The sequence below is a fragment of the Eufriesea mexicana genome, unplaced genomic scaffold (genome assembly GCF_001483705.2).
Source record: "Eufriesea mexicana isolate 0111107269 unplaced genomic scaffold, ASM148370v2 scaffold3508, whole genome shotgun sequence".
NCBI lineage: Eukaryota > Metazoa > Arthropoda > Insecta > Hymenoptera > Apidae > Eufriesea > Eufriesea mexicana.
This window is the reverse complement of record NW_016911531.1, coordinates 20,329-39,258: the sequence shown is the minus strand read 5'-3', so window position 1 is coordinate 39,258 and position 18,930 is coordinate 20,329. Positions and strand designations below refer to the sequence as shown.

General features: G+C 33.3%; 3 protein-coding genes across 6 annotated transcripts; 2 read left to right on the top strand and 1 right to left on the bottom strand.

The window, feature by feature from the left end:
- Positions 1-278: 278 nt before the first annotated feature.
- Pi3K92E (phosphatidylinositol 3-kinase 92E) lies at positions 279-7,256 on the bottom strand. Its single transcript, XM_017904924.1, has 10 exons — positions 7,113-7,256; positions 6,546-7,004; positions 3,604-4,035; positions 3,077-3,507; positions 2,618-2,911; positions 2,228-2,506; positions 1,831-2,100; positions 1,446-1,760; positions 884-1,346; positions 279-741 (listed from the first exon to the last, which is right to left on the bottom strand). Exons 1-10 carry the CDS (start codon positions 7,254-7,256, stop codon positions 610-612), a joined length of 3,219 nt encoding a protein of 1,072 aa, XP_017760413.1. The 3' UTR covers positions 279-609.
- Spindly (spindle apparatus coiled-coil protein 1 spindly) lies at positions 4,230-6,461 on the top strand. The gene is made up of 6 exons (XM_017904925.1): positions 4,230-4,681; positions 4,759-5,059; positions 5,189-5,309; positions 5,375-5,684; positions 5,767-5,923; positions 5,991-6,461. Exons 1-6 carry the CDS (start codon positions 4,431-4,433, stop codon positions 6,459-6,461), a joined length of 1,611 nt encoding a protein of 536 aa, XP_017760414.1. The 5' UTR covers positions 4,230-4,430.
- A 1,222-nt stretch (positions 7,257-8,478) lies between the features above and the next one.
- Positions 8,479-18,403, top strand: Nup98-96 (nuclear pore complex protein Nup98-96). Of its 4 annotated transcripts, none has more exons than XM_017904920.1 (27): positions 8,479-8,594; positions 8,847-8,921; positions 8,998-9,207; positions 9,546-9,791; positions 9,868-10,071; positions 10,183-10,245; positions 10,457-10,636; positions 11,055-11,182; positions 11,267-11,582; positions 11,804-11,984; positions 12,069-12,180; positions 12,319-12,459; positions 12,540-13,598; positions 13,672-13,815; positions 13,928-14,030; positions 14,114-14,260; positions 14,356-14,538; positions 14,614-14,799; positions 14,879-15,108; positions 15,191-15,437; positions 15,650-15,787; positions 15,919-16,195; positions 16,275-16,541; positions 16,634-16,954; positions 17,192-17,289; positions 17,379-17,625; positions 17,745-18,403. In XM_017904920.1, the coding sequence occupies exons 2-27, from the start codon at positions 8,891-8,893 to the stop codon at positions 17,932-17,934; spliced, it is 5,649 nt and encodes a 1,882-aa protein (XP_017760409.1). In that variant the 5' UTR covers positions 8,479-8,594; positions 8,847-8,890; the 3' UTR covers positions 17,935-18,403. The 4 variants fall into 4 exon arrangements, with proteins under 4 accessions (XP_017760409.1, XP_017760408.1, XP_017760406.1 ...); XM_017904919.1 differs by having other exon boundaries at positions 10,183-10,266; positions 14,117-14,260; XM_017904917.1 differs by having other exon boundaries at positions 10,183-10,266.
- The last annotated feature ends 527 nt before the right edge of the window (positions 18,404-18,930 follow it).

Sequence of the window (18,930 nt, the reverse complement as noted above, 5' to 3'; positions counted from 1 at the left end):
ACGCCTATGTTTTGTTTGTGAGAATCCCGCGTTCGCAATGTTAACCAATGATATGTACTATATACGTATTCCGCTTCTATTCTCCGTCCACCTGTTAAAAGTGGCAGACAGAGAAAGGGGAAAAGGTATACTGAATGAATGAATAAACAATTGAATGTTTGCGTGCGTAGTGACTATAAATGTGCGAGATAGAAAAAGAAAAAAAATGGAGGAAGGAAGGAAGGGAGGAAGGAAAAAAGGATGAAAGGGAAGGAAGGAAGGAAGGAAGGAAGGAAGGAAGGAAGGAAGGAAGGAAGGAAGGAAAAAAAAAGGAAAAAAAGAAATAACAATGAGAAGGGCGGGTGGACAAGGATGCATACGTATGCGTTGCACGCGTTACTGTCACGACAATGACGAAAACAGCTGTTGATGATCAACAGCGACAAATCACTCTATGTTTTACATCTTTTCTTTGCGCCGAATGTATTCTCTTCGACGAAAATGTCCATTATCGGGCTCCAGTTATGTATATTCCGACATAAATACGATCCGATGACACTCGTATGTCGATAAATGTGCCCATCGAATTCATTCGTCTCGTTCCACTTCATTTGGTTGAATCGTTTCCATTCACGTTGTTTTATTGTTTTTCGACATGTTATGAGAGGCCCAATTTAACGAAGTTTTCCACGAATTGCAAAGAGCTTCGTCAAATTTGCTTCTAAAGTGCTTTTGTGCCTCACTTTCAGACATCTCAAGTACCTAATTTCAAAAAATTGGAATAATACACAAATATTTACTTTACAATCAAACAGGGAAAAGCAGAAAAAGAAGGGGAGGAGAGGGAGAGGCAGAGGGGAGAGGGAAAGGGGGAGGGGGGAAGAACAAAATACTAATAACATACCAAAGTGTCTCTTAAATAGTTAAGATCTTTTTCCGACGATAATTCAGGTAATCCTGTTGATATCATCATAGCAAACAACGATAATATTAGACCTCCGTGTTGCCGTAGGACGAGAAAAGCTTGTTCGCAATGACTTTGAAAACGCTGAAATTCAACTGCTTGACCTTTTTTCGTCTGACCTTTGTTTATTACATGCACGAAATCATTAGTTAATACAAAGGGTACACGTTCCCGTCTAAATCCAAATTTTTCTTTAAAGTGTCCAAGTATGTGACCAAAGTCAACGTGAAATAATTGACCCGTCTTTTTCACCATTATATTATCCGAATGTCTATCCGCAATTCCAAGAACATATGTAGCGACACAATAACCTGCGCAACTTAATGTGAATTCCTCGATAGCTCTATTCAACGCTGCCTCGGTATGATTATGATCTTTTAGCCAAGCGAGCAAAGATCCTCGCCTATAAAGATACATACCCAATTGGAAAAATATAATATGTATAATATATAAAACGTTTTCTCATTGTATCATAAACATGAGAATTTTTATTTAAATATACCTAAAGGCAGCGGTAGCTGAGAAAGTACCCTTCTCCTTCTGAATATTTGCAATTGTTTCTGCATTTAAAACTACTTCGATCATGCCGACTCTATTCTCCGTTGATATGCAACCATAGGGATTCATGCGTAAATCCAAACCCTCTCTTTTCCACAATTTATCCATAATTCGTAACATTTGCAACGTAAGCATATCTTGTCTCAAGTCATCTCCATGTTTGAGTATCAAGTAAATATCATCGCCTAATGGATCGGCATTTTCGAAAACTAGCCAAAGTGGTCGCATTTTACTGTCCATTACTCTACATTTTTCGATTCTGCAAGTCATTAATATTTGTACAAATTCGACCAATATTTCTTCAATTCCACCTTAATGTAAACACTTACTTAATGCGTTTCCATCGAAAACTCGGATCCAAAGGATTTAAAACGTTCGACAGTGCTTCTTGACAATGGGGTTCCTGAATAAATTCTTGAAAACCTTGTAACGCTGCTTTCCGGTCTTTTCGTTGTTTTATTTGTTCCGAAGCACATTTCAATTTACCCAAGCATTCCATTTGTTTAAACAACGATCTCATGTGCTGTTGGCTTCCTCTACAGTAAGCTTCTAATATTAAACCAAAACGAACCGACACAGCACCCACTTGCATCTCTGATCTAACAAAAGAGCAAAGATAGTTAGAGAAATTATAAATAAGAGCTGCTTTATTCTACAATTATAGACTGCAAAAAGATACGAAACGGGAGAAGAAAGTGCAACAATTGAAACAGAGAATATACTAACCTAAGATGCCAGAACAAAAAGTGACCAATTCTTCGATTGTTAAGTGCACGCCTTAGTAGAAATTCCGTCAGATCACAGGATAAATAATTTTCGTGTTTTAACGCTTGTGCCAACTGCAATAGATAAAGGCTCAAATCTTCATCGCTGACATCCATTAAACAACGCACAGCAAAACTCCGAACATTTTGATCGGCGTAAGCATAATCCAATAATTCAAGTGCCTTTTCGACGGGTAATTTGGGCCACTGTTGCACCAGCGCCGTAGCTTCAGCTACTTCCCTGTATACGTCGAGAATCGGAAAGTAGATTTAAACGTTCTCTTTTTCTATGAAAATGGACGATGTTAAAATAACTCCTATCATTTGGTATTTCGAATATTTAGATTTTCACCTATGATCATTCCATTCCACACAGTGCAACAACTTGGCCAATAGCGTGGGAATCTCAAGAAGACAGTGATGCCTTAACGCCCACATTATCTTTCGTTCTTGCTCGTGAAGTTCGTGTAACGGATCTCTGTCTGCTAATAATCGAAGTTGTTCAAGTTGCTGAAGCTTACCGACGTCGGACTCTTGATCGGGTTCTTCTTGAATCGAACGTTCAGTAGATGATTCTCGTAACTTTCTCGCGTATTCCACCATTTTCTCCGGAGTTGGATAAAGAACCGACTTCTCTTTCCCATAGCTAACGTGGATCAAATATAAAGACAGATAGACAGCTCGAATATACAAAATGACGGTAAGGGAAAGAAAAGGAGACTTTTGGAGAAACATAGAAAACAAGAATATAGACAAATAAAAAGAAAAAGGAAAAGGAAAGAAAAGAAATGAAAAAAGAAACAAAACTTACTTTGGAAATGTCAACATTAAAGCAGCCGCTCTATCTATATGAGGATTTGACACTACCGTTCCGAGAGGATGTAGAAGATCGTCGTTTTGCATGTCCTCGGCATATGTCCATGTATAGAGTGTCATCGCTCCCGTTTTCAATTGAGATTTAAAGTCATATATAGTTGTGTTAGCCCAACATAACGGATTTATAAAAAACTCTTGTTTGGTATCTTTAACTAATCTACGACTTTTCAGTCCTTTTGCAGTCTTACTGATTTCATATAGGACAAAACACAGCCTAGCCATTCGTGGTATATCCCGCACTTTTATATCAAACCTCAACGTTTCTTCCCATTCACAACTGCCGTCGGAATTAACGACAGTTTCTTTAGTCTTTTGACTTTCGCATAGAGATTTTCCACCATGAAAAAGACCAGCTTGCAAACCAATCTACACAAATAAGAATCATCAAAAATATAAAAATTAGCTGTTTAAAAGATATAAAAAAACGAATGACAACTAACTCATAATAATGCATAATTATACCTCAACGGTGCGATGGGCTGCATCGCAATTTAATCGTGAAATCGCGTTGACAGTAAAAACAAACGGTTCCTCTATCTTCCAAGCAGATATATGTTTACCCTTTTTACGTAGGGTTAGCGTAGAAAAAGAAGGCCTTGTACGTTGCAAAGTATCTGCCTCCACATTCTCCGCCGTATTTTCTTGATCAACAGAGACACTATCTCTGTTTAGAGTAACTAATGTAGGAATAATATCTTTTGCTAGGCAATCTTGAATATAACTAAACTGTATTAAAGGATAATCTCCTATTAAATACTCTTCTTGACCGCAAACTTTCAGAGTAAAATCATTCGGGTATCCTTTGGACATTAAAGTGTTCGCTCGTTTATTTAAAATAGACACCAATAATTGATATGGAGTCGTAGTATGTGATATTTGAAACGTAAAGGCCGTCTGAAATCAAATTGTTATTTGGAAAAGTTATATGTGTCTTTTAAACTGGTAATATAACTTCTATTCTTCACATTTTAACTTGTTTAAATTGTCTAATGTTTTTCCCGCCCTTTGATATACCGCCAGAATGAGATAGGAAATAAGGATAAAAGAAATAAGAAGGAGGGGGAAACAAAGATGGAAAGAAGGAGAAATAGAAAATTGAAATAAAGGGAAATCAACACAGAGGTTTAGATTCTTTACGTATGAATTCTAATTCGAAATATAAAAAAAGAAAAAAGAGAAAGAAAAAAAACGGATTGCAAGTGTAAGACGTATGTGTTTAATTTTGGGTAACGTCCATCGCAATTCTGTTTATAAATTTGAATGTACAGAACGAAACTTAACCTTAAAATATGTCGACGCAAAATTCAATAAACGAGGAGTACAATGAAGAATATTTCGAGAATTCTGAAGGATTCAGTTCCTATAACCTATTAAAAGTTGAATACGAAAAATGCAAACAAGAGATTTATGATTTAAAACGAAAACTTCAATTAAACGAAACAATGCTACGGGAGGTTCAAGAGACAAATGAATTGCTTGAACGTTCTCTTGATCGACGAATTTCCGAGAAAGAACAAATTGTTTCTGAAGTCGAAGAAAAGTAAATCAGCGAAACTTTTAAAATGAAAGTCACTTATTAATCATGCCCTCTGTATCATCTGTACTTTTTCTTTTTAGGCACCGCATACTTGCAAAAGGATATGAGAACACAATTACAAATCTAGAAACAAAATTAGCCAAACAGACAGAAGAAAATGAGGAATTACGACAACGTATTAATTGTAATGTAAAGACTGAATGCATCTCTACCATAGATCAATCTGTAAATCTCTCCTTCGAGATGGATAATATCTCCTTAAGAAGTCGTATCGATGAACTTTTATCAGTTCTGCGAGAAGAGAGAGAGAAACACGAACGTGCGGAAGAACTGATCAAGAAATTAAAAACTCGATGCAACGACTATGAATATTATATTCGAGTGAGAACTAAATTATTCATGTATTTGTTATCGAAAATAAAATTATTTATATCTGATGTATCTTATAATATAATATAAAATAAAATAAAATAAAATTAAATTAAATTAAAAAAAATATTTTTTCTATAGGGTATCAAAGAACAATTAGATGAAAAAAATCAAATTTTAGAAGAAGTTCGGGCAGAACTTAGTCTGAGACGCACAGAAATTACATCATTACAAATGGATCCTACGTGTGTATCGCGCAAAGGCAAATATCAATTGAATTATACAACTTATTTACTTTGACACGATTTTTAATATTTCTCTTTACAGGCAATTCAATTTTTGGTGAAGTGGAAGATCGCCGACGAAATGTGGTGAATAAAATGAATCTATTACGCGAGAAATATACAGAAATAAAACGCATATGTAAAACGCAAATTACAGAGATCAAAATGTTGCGAGCGGAACGTGTTGCAACACTTACAAAGCTAGAGAATGATACAGATCATACATTGGCAGAAAATGAGGACTTAATTCAAAAATATAAGAGTAGAATATCAGATCTTGAAACCAAATTGAAATCTGAGATCAAAAAGAATGATGATTCAAAACACTTGAATGATACTAACACCTCTTTTAGGTACAAAATAAGTTAGACTTATGACATTCACTGATATCATTCAACCTTTGTTCTATCTTTAGTTCTATTTTGGAAATTACAGGTACTTTCAATCTCTGTTAGATGACAAGAAAAAGGAAGCAGATGAACTGCGTATAAAAGTTGAAGATCTTTATACAAAACTTTTGGTACAGGAAGAAACAAAGATGAATATTACCAAGCAACTACGCTATTGGCGTTGCAAAGCTTCCTCTCTGGAGGTAATTATTTTTATCGATGATAGTTATAAGAATGAGAATAATCTTATATACTTTCATATTTTGAAAGGCTCAAATATGTGCTCTACAAGCAGAATTAAAATTAGATCTTATGAATGATGCAGAACATGAAATTTTAAAAGAACTTGAGGATTTTACACACGAGCATAATGATGATACAGCAAACAATGAAAAACATTCTATTTATAAACAAAGACCAGACAATCCTGCTCAATCGCTTTCATTAAATTGTTCTAGTAAAACTTCTTTAATTAAGTATCCAGATAATAATAAAACTCAGGAACAATTAATAGATAAAGAGAAGTCTAATCAGAGTGGTACTGTACAATTTACAAATGTTACACCTCAAAGATCATGCAAATTTGAACATAATCAAAATACTAATAATAATCAAAATAAATTTTCTAACAAAATTCTGCATACTACAGATAGTACAAATATTGAAAACAATGAAAGTTCACCAAGCATTACAGGTTATAAGTATCCAGTTGTTTATATACCAACTAATCTCAATGATTAATATTTTTTATGTAACATTATAAAGAAATATTTTTATTTTTATATGCAATTGAAAATAATATTAATAAAGTCACTATTATCTTACCTCTGTAGTTTCAAATTTAGTGACAAGGACAATATTCCCATCTTTTAATCGGCACTCAATGTTTTTTGGTATTGTGGCAGTTGGTGCTAATCGTGTTGGAAACTGGTAACGTACTTTTTCCATCCAAGATTTCTTTTGTCTTGCCATTGCAACTTCATCTCCTAAAACTCTCATTTTCCATCTGAAGTCATTTACTTCAGAATTCCTTAACCCTGTAAACTCATGTAATCCTTTCCCAATGAGAAGGCCAATTTGAGAATCTAAACTTCTATCACTTTTAACACCTTCACGTTCTATAACTTTAAGCACAGAACAAAATGGTTTTATATCACACAAACGTCTAGTTTCATCTCGTAATTCTTCTGCTTCTGCATTAGAGTTGATACATGAAAATACATAGGACGGAGCATCTTTTAATGTACCATGAAGAGGATATTTGCTGGCTTCATCCCAGAGATCCTATGTAAGAATGTGTATTGACAATGATATTCCTCGAAGCTAATGTTATATATAGTATATAAGAAAAATAATACCATGTTTATTATATTTTGTTAAATCTTAACCTACCTCTTTGATTTCAGCCAAGGTAATATTACGATTGGTCTCCAAGGGTATAACGACCCCGTTTGGCATTAAACAAGTCAGTTCAACAACTTCTGTGGGTGATTTTGCCCAGAAATTGTAAGTATACGCACTTGGTATATGTACCATTGTGTCAAGTGTTTTAAATAGTATGTAGAAAACTTTAATGAAATGTAAAAAATAATAGTTCAAATGTAGTTAATTGAAGAAAAAAACACGAAATACATCGTGTAAGTCGCATCGCGACTGATGGTATCCTTCCTCTTTTAAACAATATGACTTCATTGTATGGCTTAATAAAATGTGATGGTAAATAAAACGATCATGCGATCAACATTTCTGTTTCATAAATCTTTTTCTTTCATCCTTACATCCGTGTATACAACTGTAAATTTTATTCAAGTCTGAAATTCGTAAAGCTCTAAATTCAGATTAACTGGTTAACTTGCTTGGATATGTAATTATTATCAACTGTATTTGCAAAGTTTTCTATCGTTGTGTATTGTATATTTCAATACAAAATATAACTTTATTCGACTTGAATCACAATCGAAATCCATTCAATCGCTTCTTTCTGTGTGCGATAACACTACTAGTCAGCCATTATTTTTATAAAGCATCTACCCACCTACTTACATATACATTTATGTATGTACATGTGTATCAAAGCAAAATTAGTCTGTTTTTCTATTGGATCTCATTTCAATGGAATCTTATGACGTTGTTTTTTTAATTTCTTCACAATTTTTCATTATGCATTTTTTAATATATACTTAATTTAATAAGTTTATATGATGATATAATATTTGTAATCCAAATATTGATCATTATTTAATTTCACTATATGCTATAAAAACATAAATATGCAATAATAATGTAAAAAGTCCCTACTTGCTTTCGAAGTAAAATAGCTCTAGATGCTGTTATTTGTTAATTTAATTTGAGGAAAAAAGTCTCTAAACATTAATCAATCGATGAAACATGACCTAGAAATCGCGGAACTTTTGTCTTTTTTATTTTGTCTATCCTGATCATTACCGATTTATTGGTATGAAAATTACAATATCGTTACTGTACTATCGATTGACTTTCGAGGTTTGTAATTTTGCGACGTATATTACACGTACGTGATTTGTATTTGTCAGTAATTGTATGTAATCAGCAATTGATAGCTAAGTAAGACCTATAAATCCTTTGAAACGGTTTATTATCGTTTTTCATATTATTTTATTTATTGAAATTTTAGATTTCATCTAAATTTTGGAAATTTTATTTGTGTAACCTCTTTTCCAAATAAATGTTTGTGTCAAGACGAAATTTTGTAAAACATGTAAAGTTTGTGAAAAATTAATTTTATAAAATTATAACGAACGACTTTGATTCTGTTGAATTTATAACAAGTTTGATAAATATATGGTCTGCAATTACAGTGAATGACAACCTGCGCGTATTCCTGGCGTCTTAACGGTAACTTTTCTAACGTTTTATGGAAAAAAAATATTGTATTATAATGTTATTATATATAAGTATCTGTATGATGCATTTTTACTTCTTATTTCGAATTAATTGAAGTTCATAGATTCTAAACAATAGTACAAAGTTAAATGGTACTGTATTATTTATTATTTAAGCTCTAGTAAATTTGATTACATTGTAATAGTGTCTCTTTTTATTTTTAAATATTTGCTTTGAATATTTTTATTTACCAGTATATTGCAGGTGCCAATAAGTGTTAAAAGTAAATCAGAATTACAATATTAAGTATGTTTGGACAATCTGGAAATACGTCATTCAGTAAGTGAGATGAGCTTTTGATTTTATGTTTATTTTTATTCCTTTATATAAATATTATTGTAATTTACTTTCATAGGTGGTTTCAATACAGCAACGCAATCCAGTCCTTTTGGACAATCTGCGTTTGGTAAACCAATCACTACAACAAGTTTTGGTACTGGTGCTGCACCAGTCTTTGGTAGCAATAATACTTCGCTCTTTAGTTCAAAGCCTGCAGGCTCTACCACTGGTGGCTTATTTGGCAATACTACAACTCCACCTGCGTTTACACAACCTTCTTTTGGAGGTAATGACTTATAAATTCTTTTGTTAATCATAATTACAGAATATTTGTCCACATAAATATTTGCAGCATGATGTTCTGTTATTTCAATAAGAACATTTAGGCAACGAGTCAGTGTTGTAATACAATTAAGTTCTCATAACGTATATTGTATAGTATATATATGACATTTCTGCTTTTTAACATGTTAACCATCCTTGAATATTACATATGTAGATGATAATTACATTGGTTATTAAAGTTCTAGAATCACTAGTAATATTAAATAGCTCAAATTATAAATATATTATAATGTAAATTGAATAATGGAAATACATATTTTTCCTCTTTTTTTTCTAAAGGTTTTGGAACAAATACAAATACAAACACCAATTTATTTGGTACACAGCAGAATGCAAGTGCAAATTTGTTTGGACCAAGTACTGCAACTTCAGCATTTGGTCAGTCAAATAAACCAGCTGGATTTAGTTTTGGTCCTACATCTGGAACAAATTTATTCGGACAACCTCAACAATCAACTCAACAAACTACTCCTTTTGGACAAAGTAGTACTACTGGAAATACTAATTTATTTGGTGCAACACCTGGTACGCTTTATTATGTATAATTAGATTTTCTAAAAAGAGGTTAATCTTTTATTACTTTTGTTTTCTTTTGTTTTAGGTTTTGGCAGTACAAATACAGCAACTACAAGTATGACTGGCACTGTTGTTAAATTTACTCCCGTGATTACTACCGACTCTATGTCCAAGAATGGTATTTCTCATACTATATCGGCGAGGCATTGTTGTATCGCATCAATGAAGGAATACGAATCAAAGTCTTACGAGGAGTTACGTTTTGAAGATTATTCTGTGGGACGAAAAGGTAGTTTTATGTACTGAAAAACTATCTAAACAAGTATAGTTATTTATAACAATATCTACTTAATAGTCATTTGTGATATTTTACAATCATTTACTTGTTTTTAATCAACAGGATCCAGCACAGGAATTTTTGGTGCATCAGCGCAGCCGTCACCTTTTGGCAATGCAGGGGCAGGTACTAGTACTGCGACAACGGGTAAACTATTCTAATGCAAATTAGTTGTATATGTACTAGATGGCGTATTTCAAAACTGAATGATTCAAACCTTAAAGGCTCTTTTTAAAATTGAAATATTTGTATTGTTTATATTTTATGTGATAACTTTCCTTTTTTCTTTTTTTTTTTCTTTTTTCTTTTTTTTTCCTCTCTTGACATTTTAAATCAGCCTTTGGTGGAATGAGCGGGAGTTTTGGAGCAACCACACAATCTGGGCCAAGTGGCTTATTTGGGAAGCCTATAACAAGTTTTGGGACACCATCAACAACAACAACAAACAATTTTGCTTTTAATTCTACTCCGAGTACAAATCTATTTGGTAGCAGTACCCAGAATAAACCTTTTGGTTGTGAGTATTAAGTTTTATAAGCAACATTAATAATGCTGTTATCGATAATTTAGTATTATTCACTGGCGTAGCTAGGGGATGCAGAGAGAGTTGTTATCCGACCTGGGCGGCATTCTTTGCCATTTTATTTTGAGATATAATTTTTATTTTTCAATGATTCTTTTATTTGTTAATGTAATAATTTTTATTACTGAATTAATAATTTGTTTTTAACTATTTTTATAATCTACGATTACTGGCTCAACCAGTCGTCGTGAAGATTTTTTTTTAACAAAGTGAGAGTAAACTGAGAGATCTTCCCGGTTGTCAGAAGCCCTAATTACGCCGCTGGAATCACATTAGAATTATTATATTGGTTTGCATAAATATGTGTATGTGAAGTATTTATGTTCACAAAACATTGTCTTTTTATTTACAGCAGCAGCTCCAGCACCACTTTTTGCAACAAGTAATACTAATCAACCTGCTAGTGCAGCTTTTGGTGGTATTAATACAGGTCAAAACACTGCTTTCGGTTCCACATTTGGTTCAACACAATCAAATCAGGTAATGCAAGAGGGAAATAAAAGCAATTCTGATATTTACTATCAATTGTAATTGTTGCTAACATTCTCCTTTATATTTTTATAGAATATTGGTTTGTTCAATCAGAACAAATCAGCTTTCAGTGCACCCTCTACGTCATCTAGTTCCGCATTTACCAGTTTCGGCCAAACTCCATCGAGCAATACCGGTACAACTCTTTTCGGTGCGAAGTCAACTGGAGGGATAGGTTTCGGAACAACTTCTACTTTTGGTTCAAATACAGCGCTGACTTTTGGAACTACAACAGGTTTCACTGCAGGTCAAAACTCCGGTACTTCGTTGTTTAATACATCTTTTAAACCTGTAGGACAAACATCTGGATTCTGTTTTGGTTCAACTTCTACACCATCCTCCGGACTTGGTAAGTAATTTGTGTTTATCGTAGTATTAAGATTACATGAATAAATTATAGCTTATAAATTTTAATAGCTTTACATCAAAATTAATCTGTTTCAGTACTTATTATTTTATATAAAATTTAATTTTAATCGAATAAGCAGTTAAGTAAAAATAGCGAAGGTGTAAAGTGAATAGAAAAATACAAGTTCCTTGATTAACATTAATTATGAATGTATTTTATAGGTACGAATACAGGTTTATTGGGTAGTGGATCTACTTTATTTGGACCGCAAAAAGCAGGTGGTTTGTTCGGAAACACTGGTAATAATACAACATTTAATACGTCGGGATCATTTGGATCTTCAACCTTCGGAACTAATACAAATGTGGGCACGGGTATTGGAACTGGATTACTTGGTGCTGGGTACTGTTAAAAATATTTAACAATTTTTATTCTATAATTATCGATTAAAAGATCCTAATTTCCTTTCAATATTTTTAATATTAGAAACACCACCAATCAAACAAAGAGTTCTGGAACTGTGCCAGTGCATCAACAAATTTTAGCTTTGGTGTCTGCACCATTTGGTGATTCGCCGTTGCTAAAGAATCTTTTACCGGTAAGAAGTTCAATCTAGTTAAATGTTTGCAACTACACACACTCATACATTCGCATACACACGTGAATTTTAAATTTAATACTTGTTCCGACTATTATAATGTTCTACAAATTTTATTTTAATATGACTTTATTTTAGGCTTCTGGTAAAATGGAAGAGTTATTAAAACCAGCAAACGCTCCTTCTAAACTATTGAATGGTCCACAATACAAGGTTACTACTGATAACAAATCTCCGAAAATTAAGGCTAAAGTTGTTACTCCTGCACAATTATCTAAGGTAAATTATCAAGAAGATAATATAATTGATAGTTCTTTTAGATAATCGAGATTTATTGAATATATAATGACATCTTTTAGAAGTCAATGTTCGAAGGTCTTGAAGAGGAAGATCCACTCTCGGAAGCATTTCAGCCCCGACCAAATGCAAAGCGTTTAGTGCTACGTCCAAAATCGATATCAAACTCAATAGTTTCATCACCTACCGAAAGTTCGCAAAATGTAGGAAAAAACTTACAATCTTCTGATAAGGGAGAAGGGAGATCGCCTGTAACAGATTCGTACATTGAAAATACAATTATCGAAACTGTAGATAAAGAAAATCATAGTCAAGATAATAATCGACAATTAGTAAATGATAGAAAGTCGTCTTCATCTTGGTTGAAAACGAGTATTCCACGAAACACATCGATAAAAAATTTGAACGACGAATCATTCGAAGGACAGCGTTCACTGTTCTCCGGTTCGAACGCATTGTCTGATGAAATGATAAATAATACTGTTACCGAGTTGCGACCTTATGCTAACACGAGCCCATCAAATCAAATATGCTCTGAAATTAATTCTTCTGCGGATACGTCCTTAAAGAATTCGTCTCTTGTTGATAAATCATGTACGGATATCGTAACCCAAAATTCTGATTCGAGCCAGGAATTGGATGAAAGTTCCTTTTCGACGTTACAAACTTCAAATTGGAAAGCAAACACAGCAAATGTAATATTAAAACGTGCAGGTTACTATACAATTCCGCCGCTTGATAAATTAGACGAGTATATTTGCGGCGAAACATGTATTGTCCCAAACTTCACAGTTGGTCGCGAAGGTTATGGAAATGTGTATTTCCCTGAATCATTTGATATATATGGTCTCAATTTAGATGAAATTGTACATTTCCGACACAAAGAAGTTATCATTTATCCAGACGACGAAAAAAAACCACCTGTCGGACAAGGATTAAACCGTAAAGCGCAAGTTACTTTAGACCGAGTGTGGCCACACGATAAGTCTCTACATAAGCCCATTACCGACCCTCGTCGATTAACTGCAATGGATTATGAAGAAAAGTTACGAAGAGTGTCAGCGAAACATGATACTAGATTCTTGGAATATCGCCCTGAAACTGGTTCATGGGTTTTTAAGGTAATTTTAAGCAGATTTATATGTTTTTTAAAACTTACATTTTCTTTTCTATCGCGATGATGTATCATTTTAGGTAGATCATTTTTCTAAATATGGCCTGAGCGATTCAGACGAAGAAGATAATAATGTACCTACAGCGAATGACACTAAAAGGTTAAAATTATGCGCCGGAACTCAACAAAAATACACGAACAAGTTGGAACAATCGAAAGTTGCAGTAAGATTTGCTTATTTGTTCTGTTTGCAAATTACATAAATCATCTCTTTTTTTATACTTGTGGTATTCATATAATACAAATATATATAGCGAGTTCTTTATTCGTATTTAGAATAGGGATATTTCCATGACTAATGATTCGAAAATTGGAAGTGCAGATTGTTCAGATTTGGATGCATGTGGATTTTTTTTCACATGTAGGCCATTTAGAGTAGGTATGTGAAATATAAAGCTATTATAGTTAATTTGTTTAAAAGTATTTTTTCATAGTCATCGCTAGACATGATGATATTTTCAGAAGATCGTAAGCGCGAGAAACGATTACCAATAAGTCCTACTGGAGATAATGCTCGTATTTTGGGTACTGACAGTCATAAGTTACAATTAATGAAAGCTAGTTTTTTCGACGATAACGACGAAAAGATTAGTGAGACTTATGATCAAGGTAAAAAATCATAAAAAATCATTCGAATTACATTATATATTTTCTGACTTTTGCAATAATGTTTATTCTTGTTTAAATTTGTATTATCATTTTAGAATCGGATCGTGCATTATTTCTCTCTGGTCATAAAAGTTCTTTACGATGTTTCATCAATGCTGTTCAAAAATTGGATGAAGATCGAAATTACGAACCATCTGTTAGTCCGATATTACGATCAAATTTGACAATTTATCGTACGCCGACGATCACTTATGAAGAACTAGAATTTTCGAAAACAGGTGATACAAGACCAATAATATATGCAAGATGAATGTCCTATTTGTTTTACATATTACATTCGATTTATATTGTAGATCCTGAATTGAAACATTTGAAACATTCGATGGATGTCATTAGTACGAAATCATTGATATATGAAAAAGGTTTGCCGGATCCTTCGATAACTCCTGTAACTACAATTCTTAAGTGGGTTTCTGAAGTGATTCCGTTATCGAAATCTATCATACATAAGCTAGAATCTCGTTCCATTGCTGATACTGGTAATATTCATATACATAGTTGTAAAAAGTTCATGTAAATAATATAAATAAATATATACTTGTATATGTATTTGTGTAGGCATACAAATGGGAAGAATGTTCAAACCAAGTTGGGGACGTGGTTTAACATTACTTACATTGAGTACGAGAAGTCTTGCTGACTGTGTACCATTAAGCAGTTCATTTGAACAAATTGGATCTTATGTATGCGGTCGTTCTGCAGAAGATACAACATCGGTTGCAATAGTCCAACGTATACAAATTTTAGGTGGTAATGGAACCGATGCTGAACGCATTAAAATATTCAAAGTAAGTTTTACTTCAAACACTAGTTGTCTAGAAATTTTAGCAATTACACTTTTGTTTTCATACTTTATAAATGATATTTAAGGAAAGTATAGAAGGTCATCTAAAAATTCAATTGTCACACCGTGTAATGAATCAAGAAGGAGATTGCCCAATTTTTGATGTAGATACAGATATTAATAAGGCGAGCATGGCTTTACACGCACATTGTAGTTTAGCCGAAGAATTTGCGGAGCAATTTGCCACAGATTGTTTTGCTTCGTATGTTGCTAATGTTTGGAAACTCTGCGTAGCTCTTTGGGGGATCTTGCCTGATGTAAATGTTGCCGCAGGTATGGTTTACATTAAATTGCTTTAAAACGTAGTTGTTTAATTTTCCAACTGTATTATCACCATCTAATACGATTTCGCAGTCCCCTCCTCTTTGCTTCTGCTCCCTATCATTTCCATTTTTATTATCCTCCTTTTTTTAATATATATATATAGATAAGCACAAATGATGTGTAATACATAATACGTATCGCCCTGTGCTTTATGATTTTAGAAAATCCAGAAGATCATAGTGTTGTAATGGCGCGACGAGAGGCTATTGGAGAATGGTTAAGGAACGTTATACGAAAAACACCTGTGTGGGAAAATACGGATATTAGTAATGAAACAAAAATATTGTTTTTACTATCTGGTATGTATGTTTTAGAAGAAAACAGTAGCTCGTTATACACTATGTAAATTTTTTATTTGACTGAAATGAAAAGCTATAATGGTATCATATTTCCTTTCAATTCTCTTTTCTCGTCGTTGATGGATTCAAAGCTTTTGAGTTAGAAGAAGCGTGTAAAACTGCACGAGAAGTGGGTGATCATTGTTTGGCTTTATTGATGGCACAGTTATGCAGTGGAATGCCTATAAAAGTATTAATAAAGCAGCAAATTGCATTATGGCAAGATGCTGGTGTTGATGAAAACATCTCGTTAGATCGATTAAAACTGTTTGCATTGGTGGCGGGTGAACCTCTTGTACCCAGTAAACATGGTCTTATTAATGTCTGCGAAGCTTTCGATTGGAAGAGAGCGTTAGCTGTTCATTTGTGGTAAAAATTTTATTTTTTAAAACGATACAATATATTTTCATTAATCTATTACACTATATATTACGCGTGATTGTTGTAGGTATTTTTCATCCCCGATTGACTCGATAAGAGATACGTTAGATATCTATGAGACCTCTTTTGATACAAGCAAGATAGCATATGCTTATACGGTAATACCGAAACCCGAGTACAAAGGAGATGATTACGAGCTTGAACTAAATAATGGGAAACCAATATACGATCTTTGTTTTCATCTTTTAAAGTTATTTTGTACTGGCAATCATACACTAGGAGAATTATTGAACCCGGCAACACATACTGCCGATCCATTGGATTATAGGCTCAGGTAATTAATCAATTTCTTTCTTCACTATTAATTTCATCGATTCCTTATCATTAATTTAATTTGTAATGTTTACTAATTTAACTTGGTCGCAGTTGGTTGATGCAGCAAGTACTTTTAGCTTTGGGTTATTCGCATTTATCGGAACACGTTGCCATTTTGACACATGTTAATTTCGCTACACAGTTAGAAGCATATGGCCTTTGGCATTGGGCTATATTTGTAATGTTACATCTAAAGGACGCTGGAAAAAGAAAAACGGCAGTAATGAATTTGCTGCAACGTCATGTTGAAGTAGACGATACTGTTGATTTTCCTGATCCTATCGAACGAGAAAAATTTTTACGAGAAGAGCTAGGTATACCTTCGATATGGATTCACCAAGCCAAAGCCGTCAAAAGTTACGTAGCTAAAAGGTTAGTATATTGATGATACGTGGAGGTAATGTTGTTTATACATTAAGTATATGGAGTGTCGTTCTGTGTTTATACAATGGTGAATGAGTAGTACGGTTTGATAGTTTGATAGATGTGAAATGTTTGGTACCATGCGTTTGATGCGTTGTAGTGTTAGTAATTGAATTTTTAAGAAATTTTTCCGATATTTCAACAGCTTATTAATTTTTCTAAAAGAATTTCTTTCCTTTTTCACAGATATGGCAAAGCGGCTTTTTATTTTATTCAAGCAGAACAATGGAATACGGCTCATGAGATCATCATCGAGCATTTAGCTGCAGATGTTATAATAAACGGTATGCTTCTGAAATATGCGTTGAAATAATGTTAACTTTTTATTTTAAAGCTGCTCTATGTTTATTCTTTCCTATGTTTTTTAATTCAGAGAATTATGATTATCTACGCGATTTATTGCGTCCACTGATTCCTCCAGAATGCAATAGCACCATAAGTGGTTGGACCTATCAAGGACAATTACTTTGGGAATATATGGAAATAACTATGGATGTGGAATCTTTATTACGTAGTGCTGACCCACGTGGAATAAATTCCAAATTAGAATCGTTAAAACAACGATTGGCAAGTCTTCCATCCAAAATCAATCAATTTCCTTGCCCAACTGCTAAATATAGGTGAATTATTAGTTATTATTCTTTTGATTTCTATGTACAATATTTTGTATATTATAAGATGATCGAGTTGTTATTGGTATTCGATAATTGTATTTGCGTACGATCGTTTCCTGTTTTAGGCTTTGCCAAGCAGAAATTGCAAAGAGGACATTACATTTGGCGAGAAGTTTGTTGCAATCAAACGAAAGTAGATCTACACCGATATTTCAACTAGTGTCACAGTTGCCATTGCCTGAAGATTATGCGCAACAAGAACTTCGCCCGATCGTTAATATGCGCGCAAATGAAATTATATACCAGGCAGCATAATTGTTTATTATGGAAATTCATAGGCAATTACATTCACGATTAACAAGCTTTCCCTTTTAGATAAAATAAATATTCGTGGACTTTTATTTTCTGATTTTGTAATAAATAACTTTACGATGGTGTATAATGGTAACGACCATAATGGTGATAATGATTGTAGTATGAATAATTATAACAATGATGATAATAATGATATTAGAAATAACAGTGGTAATAAAAGATTAAATAGTTAAGATTTATAATCTTTACAATTAAGGCCGTTTATGCTAGTTTGTTACTTAAGATATTCTATATCTATAGATATTTAAATGAATAAATGAAAATGAAAAAAGAAGTGGAATACGTGGTGAGTATTGTAAGCTTAGATATTCGAATGATTGTCTGAATTGTTTAAAGTGCGTAATTAAAGTAAGAAAATGGAAAAATTGTTATAGTTTAGTTGTTTCAGTTACGGGAAGGATCGATTATATTCCAGCTATCATGTTGCATGTATTTTCAAATTGTATAAACGATTAAATATATTATTAATATACTATTTTGAGATGATAATATTATTCCATTGCGATGAGCGTGAAAGATGAGATTGTTGAATTTTAATTAGGCGTCTATACTTTGAATTGAAAGGAAAAGGAAAAAAAAGAGGGAAGTAAGAACTGTGTAAGCTTCCAGAATTCATAGAACCTAGGAAAGTGATTTTGCGCTTGAAAATATAGATGTGCGTTAAATCAATGATACCGAGCTTGCGCTTCCGATTACGAGCATCCCTCTTACCAAATTGCGAGTATCTCGCTCTATTTGGTAGCCTAAACTTGTATGTTTATTCGCTTACACTCTTTTGTGAAGAACAATAACTCCTTCTCGACGGCGCTCGACCTATCCGTGTTCTCTTGTATCACCACGTCTAATCGTTTCCATATCTTGCAACCTTTACCTTCTACAGTAGTTTACCTTCCCCACCTTGGTGTCGCGAATTTAAGCTGCTCTTCCCCTAGTTCC

What these genes read in the sequence shown, in the direction of transcription:
- Spindly (XM_017904925.1), top strand. Translation starts at nt 4,431, where the DNA reads ATGTCGACGCAAAATTCAATAAACGAGGAGTACAATGAAGAATATTTC. An exon ending in ACTATGAATATTATATTCGA is followed by an intron (nt 5,060 to 5,188) that starts GTGAGAACTAAA and finishes TTTTTTCTATAG; the next exon opens with GGTATCAAAGAACAATTAGA. An exon ending in GCAAAGCTTCCTCTCTGGAG is followed by an intron (nt 5,924 to 5,990) that starts GTAATTATTTTT and finishes ATATTTTGAAAG; the next exon opens with GCTCAAATATGTGCTCTACA.
- Pi3K92E (XM_017904924.1), bottom strand. Translation starts at nt 7,256, where the DNA reads ATGGTACATATACCAAGTGCGTATACTTACAATTTCTGGGCAAAATCA. An exon ending in TTAATGTTGACATTTCCAAA is followed by an intron (nt 2,912 to 3,076) that starts GTAAGTTTTGTT and finishes GATCCACGTTAG; the next exon opens with CTATGGGAAAGAGAAGTCGG. An exon ending in GTGGAATGGAATGATCATAG is followed by an intron (nt 2,507 to 2,617) that starts GTGAAAATCTAA and finishes CGACGTATACAG; the next exon opens with GGAAGTAGCTGAAGCTACGG.
- Nup98-96 (XM_017904917.1), top strand. Translation starts at nt 8,891, where the DNA reads ATGTTTGGACAATCTGGAAATACGTCATTCA. An exon ending in ATGTAGGCCATTTAGAGTAG is followed by an intron (nt 14,031 to 14,113) that starts GTATGTGAAATA and finishes TGATATTTTCAG; the next exon opens with AAGATCGTAAGCGCGAGAAA. An exon ending in AAAAGTTACGTAGCTAAAAG is followed by an intron (nt 16,955 to 17,191) that starts GTTAGTATATTG and finishes CCTTTTTCACAG; the next exon opens with ATATGGCAAAGCGGCTTTTT.